This window comes from Juglans microcarpa x Juglans regia, chromosome 1D (assembly GCF_004785595.1).
Source record: "Juglans microcarpa x Juglans regia isolate MS1-56 chromosome 1D, Jm3101_v1.0, whole genome shotgun sequence".
Classification (NCBI taxonomy): Eukaryota; Viridiplantae; Streptophyta; class Magnoliopsida; order Fagales; family Juglandaceae; genus Juglans; species Juglans microcarpa x Juglans regia.
The window spans coordinates 47,659,022-47,672,090 of record NC_054594.1 but is presented as its reverse complement, the minus strand read 5'-3'; the positions used below and the strand labels follow the sequence as shown (position 1 = coordinate 47,672,090).

General features: G+C 38.1%; 2 protein-coding genes and 1 long non-coding RNA gene across 5 annotated transcripts; 2 read left to right on the top strand and 1 right to left on the bottom strand.

Annotated features, from left to right (window-relative positions):
* The first annotated feature begins 2,168 nt into the window (after positions 1-2,168).
* LOC121253487 (heat shock cognate 70 kDa protein 2-like) lies at positions 2,169-5,284 on the top strand. The gene is made up of 2 exons (XM_041153496.1): positions 2,169-2,673; positions 3,340-5,284. The coding sequence occupies exons 1-2, from the start codon at positions 2,460-2,462 to the stop codon at positions 5,076-5,078; spliced, it is 1,953 nt and encodes a 650-aa protein (XP_041009430.1). The 5' UTR covers positions 2,169-2,459; the 3' UTR covers positions 5,079-5,284.
* A 481-nt stretch (positions 5,285-5,765) lies between these two features.
* On the bottom strand, positions 5,766-9,551 carry LOC121241038. 2 transcript variants are annotated; one of them, XM_041138636.1, is made up of 10 exons: positions 9,283-9,551; positions 9,078-9,139; positions 8,616-8,706; positions 8,446-8,532; positions 8,187-8,240; positions 7,638-7,822; positions 7,132-7,214; positions 6,876-6,976; positions 6,085-6,301; positions 5,766-5,944 (listed from the first exon to the last, which is right to left on the bottom strand). In XM_041138636.1, exons 1-9 carry the CDS (start codon positions 9,328-9,330, stop codon positions 6,086-6,088), a joined length of 927 nt encoding a protein of 308 aa, XP_040994570.1. In that variant the 5' UTR covers positions 9,331-9,551; the 3' UTR covers positions 5,766-5,944; position 6,085. The 2 variants fall into 2 exon arrangements, with proteins under 2 accessions (XP_040994570.1, XP_040994559.1); XM_041138625.1 differs by having other exon boundaries at positions 5,766-6,301; positions 9,283-9,550.
* Positions 9,552-10,303: 752 nt separating this feature from the next.
* LOC121233957 lies at positions 10,304-12,879 on the top strand. 2 transcript variants are annotated; one of them, XR_005934272.1, is made up of 3 exons: positions 10,349-10,716; positions 11,811-12,162; positions 12,560-12,879. It is a non-coding gene; the product is annotated as an uncharacterized LOC121233957 (long non-coding RNA). The 2 variants fall into 2 exon arrangements; XR_005934271.1 differs by lacking the exon at positions 12,560-12,879 and having other exon boundaries at positions 10,304-10,716; positions 11,821-12,302.
* The last annotated feature ends 190 nt before the right edge of the window (positions 12,880-13,069 follow it).

The following is a 13,069-nucleotide window of genomic DNA, read 5'->3' as shown; positions in this document are numbered from 1 at the left end:
TTGCAAATTCTAAATCTGATAATCTATCCGTGCAAAAAAAATTATCTCATGGGCAGGCATGAGAGAAAGGATAATTTCAAGTTCGATGAATCGGTATCACTTAAGACTATCTTTTCCAATATGACCTCTCAGTTTTGTAATTTATGGTGCATATTCAAATTTCTCAGTAATTTATGATGCACATCACAAAAATGGTATGTATTATCCTGTCATTCATGCTATGTTATGAAATGCAAACCACCGATTTGGAAATGCCTCTTAGACTCTTATAGTCTTATATGCAAAAGTTTAGTTTTATATGATAAAGGAAAGTTAAGGCATTAAAAAAAAATGTTGAAGAGGATATCCATATGAATATTGCAATATATAGATATTTATTTATTATTATTATTTTTTTTTTTACAAAAAAGCATTATCACTTACCAGATCCGAAACGTAATGGAAGCTCCTAGTTTGCTTCCCATTACAGTAGACAGTCAATAGCTCATTCCTTAATGCCTTTTCAATTAATGTATTAACATAAAGAATCCTCAGATATAAATTGTTAGCACTCTCTTAAATTCTTTAATTATTGTGAATAATTAGAATAGAGAAAACAGAGACAAAGAAATATAAAAGAAAGAACCTAGGATTACCAATTTCAACAGTGTTTGTAGGAGAAAATAGAGACAGAGAAATAATAGCTCCTAGAAATTAATATAAAATAATGATTACCAATTTCTACTACAGAGCTCTATTATTAATTGAAAGAGTTATCATGATTTTAAATAAAATTACATACTAGGATGAAATAGTACAAATAATTAAAGCATGCAAGGGCCTACGCTACATAAATTAGTAAGAACAAAATGATCAATAATGCAACTGATATCAGACAGAAGATTATCATGATAAACGTCATTTGAAACATGTTTTTTTTTTCAATTTTCTTTTGGGCAAGTGAAAGAAAGGGCTACAGAAAACTAATGTAACAAAGAAATTAGTGTCCATTTAAAAAGGCAATCACTTCATATTTTTAATATCATTCAAGTATTAATGGAAGGACTAAAATTCTATACGAGTTTAGCATCAAATCTGTTATAAGAAAATGGGTTCAGTATAATCTAAAACTTATGCCCATGATCTAGATCTCACAAACCAAGATCTAACAAATCCAGATCTAACCCGTAAAAACACTACACAAAGATTACTCCATTCAAACATTCACATCAAAATAAACCAAAAAACAACAGAGAGAACAAAAATCTAGTCGAAGAATCAAGCAAAGACCAGAAAAAATAGCAGATATAGCAAAATAACAAGATATAACAGACCCAAATAAATAAATAAAACCCCACATTTAAAAACAAACCCAAAACAGACCATAATCCTTTACCACATGCTTACAGATCTAAAACACTGTTATAAAAAATAAAAAATAAAAAATAAAAAAAAGAAAGAAAGAGATTTGGAAGTGTAATTACGAACCTTCGATTTGTCAAGAAGAACTAACACAGAATCTAATTTGATTTTTGTCAAGTAGAAGACGACGATCACGAGAAACAAATCTTCGATCGGCATAAGAAGAGTGATAGGAGGTAAGGTTTCAGCACGAGAGAGAAAGAGAGAGAGAAGAAGATGACGGAGCCACGGCCCATAAGTGAGAAACTCGAAACGAAGAGAGAAGAGAAGAAGACGACGAAGCCAATGAGAAACAGAAATTCGAAGAGGAGAGAGTGAGAGGGGGGACGATGATGACCTAAGGCAAATTGAGAGAGAGAGAGAGGGGACGGCGATGACCTAACTTCCTACGGCAAATTGAGAGAGAGAGAGTGAAAACAGAACGAATAAATTAGAAATCGTATAAATGCGGGTTCCGGATTGGATCCGGATCTGGAATCCACTTTAAACACCCGCATCCGGATTGTATAGGTCAGGGTATCGGGGTTTCGGACCAGGCCGGGAAAAAACTCGACCCGGATGAACAGTCTTAGTGAATATCACATGAACTTAAAAAAAAAAAAAAGAGGAGTCGTTGAGTTGTCTTTGACCCTTTGCTTAGATTTTTTTTTTTTTTGAAGGTAACCTTTGCTTAGATTTGTTTATTGGTGAGTGAAAATATGACCAGTTCTCCACGTGCATGTTAAGCCAAAACTGAAATTCGTAAAACTCGCATGAACTGGTATGATATGGAACTAAAAACCACAGCCAGGAATCGGATTCTCAAGAGATATTCAGATACAAGCGAATCAATCCTCTCCGTACGTACAAACCCTCATCTATGGCCGACAGCCATTTGCTCCCATCGAAGATTCTAGATTTACCGAAAAAGAAAAAAACAATCGAAAATTCTAGATCCTCTCGCTACGCAGAACATGTATATACAGCTACCCTAGGGATCTTAATTCTTTCACATTCTTCATCACCACTAATTCTGTATTCTCTAAAGCTTCTTGAGACTCCCGATTTTTGTATAAACTATGGCCGGAAAAGGAGAGGGTCCCGCCATTGGAATCGATCTCGGCACGACCTACTCATGCGTCGGAGTGTGGCAGCACGATCGCGTGGAGATAATTGCCAACGACCAGGGGAACAGGACGACGCCTTCTTATGTCGCTTTCACCGACTCCGAGCGACTGATCGGAGACGCGGCCAAGAACCAGGTCGCCATGAACCCAATCAACACCGTCTTCGGTAAGTTTTTACTATCTTTTCATTTTAGATCTGAGCGTGCGGAAGATCCATTTACGTCTTCTGTATTTATACCCACAAGTGGGCCGTCATAGTGGTATTAGAAAACGACTGTCGTCATTGATATTCTTAAACGTGCACGCAGGTCGGTACAGTCCCATTTGAATACTGTTTCAGGGTTTCTTAGAAGAATAATAAAGCGTGATTGTGGAATGGTTATGTGGATATATCTTTTTTAATATTTCTGGATCCATTTGCAGTAATGGTCTTGTCATGCTTTTTTTAATATCTCTAAAAGGCCGAAATGCACTCGAATTCGAATTTACGTGCCTTCGTAGATTGAGCAACAGCTGGTACTATGCGTTTGCAGAATTTATTTAACGTCTTTTTTCTGGGATTTGTTTTGGAGGGCGGGTGGTTGAGATAGATATAATAAAGTTTGGCTTAACCAGATTAAAAAGCTATTGGATTTGCGTTCTGTTTGGCGTTGGTAAATTCCACGATTTATAGTTGTGCATGAAACTTCATGCAGCTTTGACTGTAATTGATTCCGGTGCTTTAGTTTTTGGGGGTGGATGCTTTAATGGCTTTGTTAGACTTCTGTACTTTGATTATGTGACGTATCTGTTTGTTGTTGTGTGCTTACACTATATTTTCCGGTGTCCACAGATGCCAAGCGTCTGATTGGTAGGAGACACAGTGATGCCTCTGTTCAGAGTGACATCAAGCTCTGGCCATTCAAGGTCATTGCTGGTCCTGGTGACAAGCCCATGATTGTGGTCAACTACAAGGGCGAGGAGAAGCAGTTTTCTGCTGAGGAAATATCATCTATGGTCCTGATAAAGATGCGTGAGATTGCTGAGGCCTTCCTTGGTTCGACAGTGAAGAATGCTGTTGTGACTGTCCCCGCTTACTTTAACGACTCTCAGCGACAGGCTACTAAGGATGCTGGGGTCATTGCTGGCCTTAATGTCATGCGTATTATTAATGAACCGACTGCGGCAGCCATTGCTTATGGTCTTGACAAGAAGGCAACCAGCGTTGGTGAGAAGAATGTTTTGATTTTTGATCTTGGCGGTGGTACTTTTGATGTATCACTGCTCACCATCGAGGAGGGTATCTTCGAAGTAAAGGCCACAGCTGGTGACACTCATCTTGGAGGAGAGGACTTCGATAATAGAATGGTGAACCACTTTGTTCAGGAATTTAAGAGGAAGAACAAGAAGGATATTAGTGGTAACCCCAGAGCGCTTAGAAGGTTGAGGACAGCATGTGAGAGGGCAAAGAGGACACTATCATCCACTGCGCAGACCACCATTGAGATTGACTCATTGTACGAGGGTATTGACTTCTATTCAACCATTACCCGTGCTCGATTCGAGGAGCTCAATATGGATCTATTTAGGAAGTGTATGGAGCCTGTGGAGAAGTGTTTAAGGGATGCGAAGATGGACAAGAGCACTGTCCATGACATTGTTCTTGTCGGAGGTTCTACTAGGATTCCCAAAGTGCAGCAGCTGTTGCAGGACTTCTTCAATGGAAAGGAGCTTTGCAAGAGCATTAACCCAGATGAAGCAGTCGCCTATGGTGCTGCTGTTCAGGCTGCGATCTTGACTGGCGAGGGTAATGAGAAGGTTCAGGATCTGTTACTATTGGATGTCACCCCTTTATCCCTTGGTTTGGAAACTGCTGGAGGTGTGATGACTGTGTTGATTCCAAGAAATACTACCATCCCCACCAAGAAGGAGCAGGTGTTCTCCACCTACTCGGACAATCAACCAGGTGTCTTGATCCAGGTTTATGAGGGTGAGAGAACAAGGACCAGGGACAACAATTTGCTTGGCAAATTTGAGCTTTCTGGCATTCCTCCTGCTCCCAGAGGTGTTCCTCAGATCAATGTCTGCTTTGATATTGATGCCAATGGTATCTTGAATGTTTCTGCCGAGGACAAGACCACTGGCCAGAAGAACAAGATCACCATCACCAACGATAAGGGAAGACTGTCGAAGGAAGAAATTGAGAAGATGGTTCAGGAGGCTGAGAAGTACAAGGCTGAGGATGAGGAGCTCAAGAAGAAAATCGAGGCGAAGAATGCTTTGGAGAACTATGCATACAATATGAAGAACACCATTAAGGATGACAAGATCAGTTCCAAGCTAGCCCCAGCAGACAAGAAGAAGGTTGAGGATGCAATTGAACAAGCCATCCAATGGCTAGATGGCAACCAGCTTGCAGAGGCAGATGAGTTCGAGGACAAGATGAAGGAGCTCGAAAGTATCTGCAACCCCATCATAGCCAAGATGTATCAGGGTGCTGGGCCTGACATGGGTGGTGGTGACATGGACGAGGATGGCCCTCCTGCTGGAAGCAGTGGTGGTGCTGGTCCTAAGATTGAGGAGGTTGACTAAGAGCCTTAATCTGCTCTTTGATTTTTATAATGCCCGTTTAGGAGGTTTTCAGGTACACTAATATCGTAGTTAAGCTCTCAATTTTAATTTCAGTGGACTTTGTATATCCGTATTTTACAATTGGGAAATGATTTGTGTCCCGAGACTTTTTTCCCGATACAATGTTTTATTTTATTTTTATTTAGTGATTAAGAAAATGTTTTTTTAATGATGTTTTGATTTTTTTTTTTTAAATGTTTAAGGTTATTAAAAAGATGCATAAAAAAATAAGATGAATTACCAACCCAAAATCGATGGCCGTAGTGCTACCCTTTACAATTTAGGGCTTCTTGGCGTACTATGAATCCGTGGAATTTTGGTTTATTGAATTCGAATGTTGTGTTGTCACATTGATATTTTATCCTCTCATTCAAGATACTATTCTGTCGGTTTAAAGAGTTAAATCGTCGATCTTAAGTGGCAAGAAAGGCTCGCACATTTCCTGCAAATTGTGGTTTTCACGTCGGGAGAGTTTTCAGCTTTAGTAATACAATATGCGGCTTGAGCTGCGTAACTTCGTCCGGTTTCATGCCACCCATAAAAATTGTGGTCTAACATAGGCATTAGGCAATCGCGCTTACCACAAGCAAAGCATATTAAAAGTAAATGTGAAAGTCTTGCATCTACGCGTAGAGGAAAACTACGAACTTACAAAAACAAAATCAGACCAGAAAAAAAGTTCACATGGAAAAAGGAGTCCAGGACGCAATGGAAGGAGCGAAAGAATGCCGAGGTCAACAAGATACAACCTTGCATGGTACAAATTGTGCCCATTTTCGCACGGCAGTCGATGCCACTTAATTTTGGCCTTGGCCGATGTAAAGAAACTGCGTAATATAATCAACCATAGTTTCGGTAAAAACCATATAACATTCGTTGATACAATTTCATCTAAGAACCAAAAGAAAATAACAAATGAATATAAAGATGTGCCGGGAACATTGCTTAGATAAGATCTATCATACACCTTATTGTAGACCGCTGTAGCTTGATACTTTTTTGACGGTCTCCTCTTCCATTTCCACAAGTTGACGGCAGAAAGTTTCAACATCGTTTGCCTCTTCCTTCAACGTGAACCTGAACTCTTTCCATTGGGACTGGCTAAAGCCATCCTTCAATACTGGACTGGGGACCTTCCCCAGCACACTAAATCCCTTGCGATCAATGGAGAGCATGTATGCATCCTAAACAAGATAATATAGAGCAGCTGGTTATTGGATTTGAAGATGCCATTTTTAAAGATTACGGACTATGTAATCCCAACAATAGAATTAAACGCCTCAAGCCTCTTGTCTAAAACTAATTAGCAGTAAACTTATGCAAGTAACAGAAGTAAATTAGTGAACTAATTGATAGCAATAAACTTTCTGCTGCAGATTTATCCTGTCAGACTGCTCAGGCAAGGAACCCAAGGTTTCAGGGCATGCCTGGGGGGGGGGGGGGGGGGGGGGGTGGTGAGAGATGTATGGCATTCCTCCAGTCCAGTGGCAAAACTACAACGAACAACGTAATGTCTCAGAATAACAGTTAATTACCACCACAAGAAATTATTTATTCACTAACAAGAACTCTGGTATTAAAATCATAGTCATTTGCTAAACCATTAATCTATATTTGTAACACGCAGCAAGGAACACAAGTTGAAAACAAACTATAGCAAGTTGAATTAAATGGGCATCAACTATAATGGGCTCATCACAGCATTTCATACACTAGTAATTTGTAGTATGGTCAACGTTCAATAGATCAGTGTCTTACCCTTGCATTTGCATTCAAATATATGAAACAAAACAGCATCAAAGCTCTACGCCTTGCTCCACTTTGATTAATCCCGTCAATTAGCATTGCAGAAAAAGGTGCTACAAGAAAAAGAATTATCATGTAATTAGAAAATTCATGCCATCAGAACAAATATGGATGCACAAAAGTGATTCTACTCTCATGCAAGTATATGCACGCCATTATGCTGAAGATGGTGATGATCTTCTTGGTGAACTTATGCTGATGATCTGACCTAGTGGATCTGCTTTTGACGCTTTTATGTCTTCGAAATCAACTTCATAAGCGCCTCCATTGCCATCAATAAACATGGAGGATCTAGACAATTGAGATCTTAAGTCAAATGTAATCGGTATATGAGAGCAGCAAATGTAGTATATAATTTGAGCCATATTGTAGAAAGGACAAGCACAATATCAAATTGCATAATCATTTAATTTCATATGCTCCATATATAATTTTCACAGCATGCTCTGGAAGAGTGGGTACTGCCATTTGAAGGTGCATCACATATACAGGGAAAGTCAAGTATACATCAAAAGTTACAGACTCTGTAAACAAGGTATAAGTGAAAAGTTACAATTGACAAGTTGCACTCGGTAATAATTGCAGAATTTGAACTTCTTTCGGGGCTTGTGATAAAATTTTCCAGATCCTTTTGACATAACGAGGACATCCAATTGCTAAACCAACTATACCCAAACGGTACAAGACAAGTAATCCAGAGAGGATGTTGTTTACCTGAAATTAAACTTATAAACCACATATTTTTCATCCCCTTCCAGTAACTCCTTAAGGCTTTCACGTCGAGATGCATAACTAAGATTAGACGAACTTAATACACCAGAAACTGTATAGCTGCACTGACTAATTGCTTTTTGTTCAGATAATAAGACTTCTCTAAGGCTTTCTGCTGCAGACTGAGCCTATAACAAGAACAAGAAAAAAAAAATAGTCAAATATGAAATGTTATAAATATCACATTGAAAAATATTTAGGTCAAACAATTTGAAAGAATATGGCAAATCAAGGTCTGGCTCCACATTTAGGTAAGATACTGAACTTCAATTACTTTTGAGGAGAAGTTATCGGAGCTAAATTACACACCAACGACAACAGCAAAGAACAAACTAAAAATATGCAATAACTAAGTGCAGACATTGGAGTCAGACCAGAACTAATAGGTTATAAAATCTAAATTATTTTTTTTTCAAAAAGAAAAAGCGAGATCAATTATTAACACCATTTTGAGCCAGCATGTTCCATTATCATTAAGTGGAGTTAGAATACCTTTCCATCTTTAAGAGGCTCTACATCCCCAGTCAGAGCAACCCGAGCTGGTAGCTGCAGAAGGTGAATAAATCAACATCGCCTCTTACTATTCAGAATAATTGTATATAGATATACAATACAGCTACATGCCTTGTTACTATAGTTTGTGAATGGAAGCACTCGAGGGGGAAAAACATTTTAGGAGCACAACAAAGAAATCTTCATAGACTAGTTGAGCAAGGAAAAAGAAGCGATGCAATTCCAAATCATCAACAACCTTTTTCATTGATCCAAGTAAGCTTGTCAGTGGTCCTGGGATGGGACTGGACACAGCAAATGAACCACGCTCATCGATGATTGTGTTCTACATTAAGTAAAAGAAATGAATTAAGGATATAATACTTGTTGCGGGCTATAAAACTGAATGCACCACAAAGAGGGACTTACCACATTATGCAAATCCTTTTCAGGCACCCAAATGTATGGCTTCCCTCTTCTGAGTATGTATTTAACCTTTGATGTGTAAATATCCTCCTTACTTAAACATTCATACAAAGTATAAGCGAAGAACACCCGTTACTAATGTACAAAGTAGCGTTTTCTCTCATCAAATAACAGTAGCCATACAAAAAATTTGAAGAAAATAACAAAGAAAGAAAATAAACTACAATATCCAAATCCATGGAATACGTCATTTGGTTTATAAAATCATCGGCTCGATTACCAAAAACAAAACGATTGTAAGATTGTGTTAGACTTCTAACATGATTCTTTACTTAGGTTTTTTTCCGTTTTTACTTAATCTATAATAACCAAGCATATACAAAGCTAAAGTCGACAAAGAGGCTTTACAAAGTTATATATAGTTGAGAAAAAAAAAAAAAAATCGTTTGAGCATAATAAGGATACCTTCCTTTAGCGTCAGCTTTAATGGTATTAAGGTGGCCTTGCCAATTTGAAGCCAATATGTTCTGCAATACCTTTTATCGTTAATGTTAACAGTCTAAAACAGCAAGCTAAAGTAGCGTTACAGATGATATCAAATTTTGATTCGCAGAGAGAGAGAGAGAGAGAGAGAGAGAGAAGGGGGAATGGAGGGAGGTAGCGAGAGAACCTTGCATTTATCTGCAAACGTCAGAACCGTGGCCTTCTTGCCCTTCATGACTACGTGGATTTCGCAATCTTGCAACCCAAGCGCTCGACGAAATTACTCTGCTACTTTTGTTATTTGTATATGCGCGGGCGTGTTAGAAAGAGGGTGGGGCTGGGGTTTATGACTTGTAGTGTGGAAATCCGTCGGGTTCTTAGGGAGTTACGACGGGGGAAGCAGGGAGACGGAGCCGTATAACTTTACAAGATCAACCCATTTCATTTACATATCAATATATATTATGAAACAGAAATGTATTGTCTGATATTATTATTCGAAAAGTTATGTAATTAGATTTAATTTAATTTACATATTTAAATTTATCAAATCAAATCGTTTCACGTCAATAATGTGAATGTATTGTCTACATTTCGGATTGAAAATCTAATAATTTTAAATGACAACCACTTCTACCATTTAAACAAACAACACTACAATAACTATCATCCGATATAGCTAAATGCATAATTGAATTCACGTTATCCGAATCCAATTCCTTAAATCTGTGAGAAAAAAAGGTTTCAAAATAAACAATACTATTCAAATTAGTCTGAACAAACTAGATTTTGATCGTTATTAAAAAAAACCGTTCATGACCATAAAATTATGCTTGATTTTTAAATAATATATTTCATGTAAAACTTGACTTGACTTAAATTGTATAAACTGGTATTTATTTTAATATTAAAATTAATTTTGTTAAAAACTTTTTTAGAAAAAATAACATATCACTTTTTAAACAATAAAAGGAAATTCAATTTCTGATATAATACATATTATTTAAGAATATAATAGATATAAATTATTTAAAGGTTTTTATCAAAGTATATGATATAAAATCTATTTTATTAAAATTAAATAACCTGTAAATGCATTCGAATTCGTTTAAAAAATAATGGATTGTTTTTTAACCTTTTTAATAACAAAAAAATAGTTTTAAATCTGAATACTGAAATAAAAAATAAACCAACTAAAAATTTAACCAAGAGTGACGTGAACAGTGTATTCGACTCCTTTACATCCTGTCCCGAGTATCCGACGTGGCTGCATCGGGAACCTTAAGAAGACTCTTGAGCTAGATCCCTACAATCTAGCCAAAAAGGGGGATAAAAAAGTGCAAAGATCCCTACAACGCAATAGATCTTACGTATACAAGAAGCGAACTCAAAGTCTCGAAGGAAGGAAGCCATCGAATCGGACCGTGAACCATTGCCATTGGATAAGCCTCCATCCCCGTAGTCTCATTCTTCGGTGTTCGGGAGGGATAGGCACGTGATTTACCCGGAGATGATGTAGTACCATCTGTTGCCGTCGCCCTAACAGGACCAGGAGATCAACCACCTCACCCTTGCCTACTATGTCATTTCCGGTCTCCACCTCCTCTCATCCCTCGATCGTGTACCCCTCTCTCTCTCTCTCTCTCTCTCTTCTATTTTGCTTTCGCGGGTGAAAACAAACAGGGTTTAGTGTACTTCCATATATTCATTGTTTTTGCGTTTTTGCTTTGGAAAGTTGGATTATTGTAGCTCCATCTTACGTCTGCTTCTGAATTTTTGAGATATTTCGGATTTTTTTTTAACCATGGTTGAGTGTCCTGATTTCAAAGTTCGGTTTTGATCCTAGCTGCAGCCAAGAATCATAATCTGATATTTCCTTTTTTTTTTTCTCTTTTTTATTTCGCAATGACTCGAAGGAATTAATGTTGGGGATGTCCTACCTTTTTCTTCCTTCTCCCGAGGCCATTGTGTGGAGAGTGAGTGATGTTCGTATCATGATAGGCACTTGATTATGTTCAAAACCACATGGTTGAATCAAACAACTTACTTTAGAAAAACAATTCTAATTACGTGTATATTTTATAGGCATTTTAGGTTGGCAAATGGCAAGGATGCAATTGCCAACTGGGTTTTATCCTTCCAAGCTCACCCAAAAAATAAAGCTGAACTGAAAGATGGCATGCGCTCGCTTACTAATACTAATCGCACATAGCTCTATCTATATTTCCTGGGAGCCTTCCCTTTTAAGCATGTTTTCTATAATTCACACAAGTAACTCAAAAGTAAAGAAAATGTTATAGAGCTCCTGGTTTTTGCTAAACAATAGAAAGGACATAAGGTGTTTGAGAAAATGTTTAACACAATGCAGACTCAGAGATGCTCTCGGATTCCATCATTCCATTCTATTGAAAAGTGTATTACATCATACTACTTATATACAATGTTCATAACAACCTTGATTCCTTCTCCTATCACATTTTGACAGATGTCACTCTAGCTATTACATTCTGTTATTGTCTAAATGCTACAGCATTCCAGAATATTCTCTCTGTGGTGCGTTGAGTGTACTATGCATTGTTGGTGTAGTGCGTTGCACTGCTGCTGTCAAGTGAGGGGCAGAGCCTTGTGCTGCTGCAGTTAGCTGCGGTGCCTTATTAGCTGTCAAGTGAGGGGCAGAGCCTTGTGCTGCTGCAATTGGCTGAGATGCCTTATTAGTTTTATGCAGGACAATTTTAGGCGTTCCATGGTTCAAGCACTTCTCAATTTCCTCCAGACAATAATGGGGTGTAACATACAGATCGTGCGCTTAAATTTCGATCGTTCTGTTTTCTGCTGTGTTTGTTATGTTCTGTTCTATGACTTTATCTAAGGTTTTGAGTCACAACGACAGTCACTTGGCAAGCACATATAGTGCCCTAGCCATACTAAAGATCGTTGGATACAACTTCTCAAGTATCGACTTTGAGACAGTATTGACATCAATGAGAAACCTCCAACAGCCAGATGGGAAGTAAGCTTTACAACTCCTATTGTGGATTCACTTCATTCAGCCTCTTGGGAGAATCCGGTATGAACTTGCTCTGCGTTCAGCTAGGAATAACAGATTTGGCTGCAGGGTTCTAACTTTGAAACTCTTTTTCATTTATTGGCTCTGTAACATTCATATATATGGAATTTGATCAAAAAAAGGAATTGGTTGCACTCTCATGCCAAACTGGGCAAGCAGCGTTGGTTATTGAACTCAAAATTCAAATTATCTAACTAACTCTTTACTTCATTTAATATAATCACCTTGCTGCCACTGATGTTACAGAGCATAAAATGAAAAATAAGGTTTGTGGTATAATGTTTTCGCTGCCACTGATGCCTGATTTATGAGATCGCGCTGCTCATCGTGAACCTTGATATTTCTTGTTTTTTTTTTTTTTTTTTATGCTCTAGAGTTGGTCTCAACAATGATGCAGTTGAGCACGATTGCATAGTCCGAATCTCAATCAGCATATGAAATTTGCAGCATATGGAATGCCCGTATACTAATGAACTGTTAGTAATTGTTCAAATTAATTCTTCCCATTGACATTTAAATGTCATACAAGGGAAGTCCGAGGAGTGTCAGGTCGGATCAGTAAAGAATGCAAGTAGCTACAAGGTCTGGGTCAGCTTTGGTCGTATGGCAGTAATAAAATCATGCTGCTGCATTCTCTTAAAGAGCTGATAAAGGGTGGTGTGTATGATGATTCTACAGTGTCTGTAGCTTTTGGCTTTTACTACCACGAGACGTTTTCACGGGCATTTGCCTCCTTTGTTGTTTAGGAAAAGCCGAAGGTGGCGCATCTCACAAACCCCTCTTTTCCAACTTTGTCACTTTGTTGAATGGTGGTTCATCATGCAAACCCTAACCTACCTTTTGGCCCACCAAAACCCTATTTCTTCTTGCTTTGGTAACTGTGATTTCACCAGATGCCGGGGGTTTT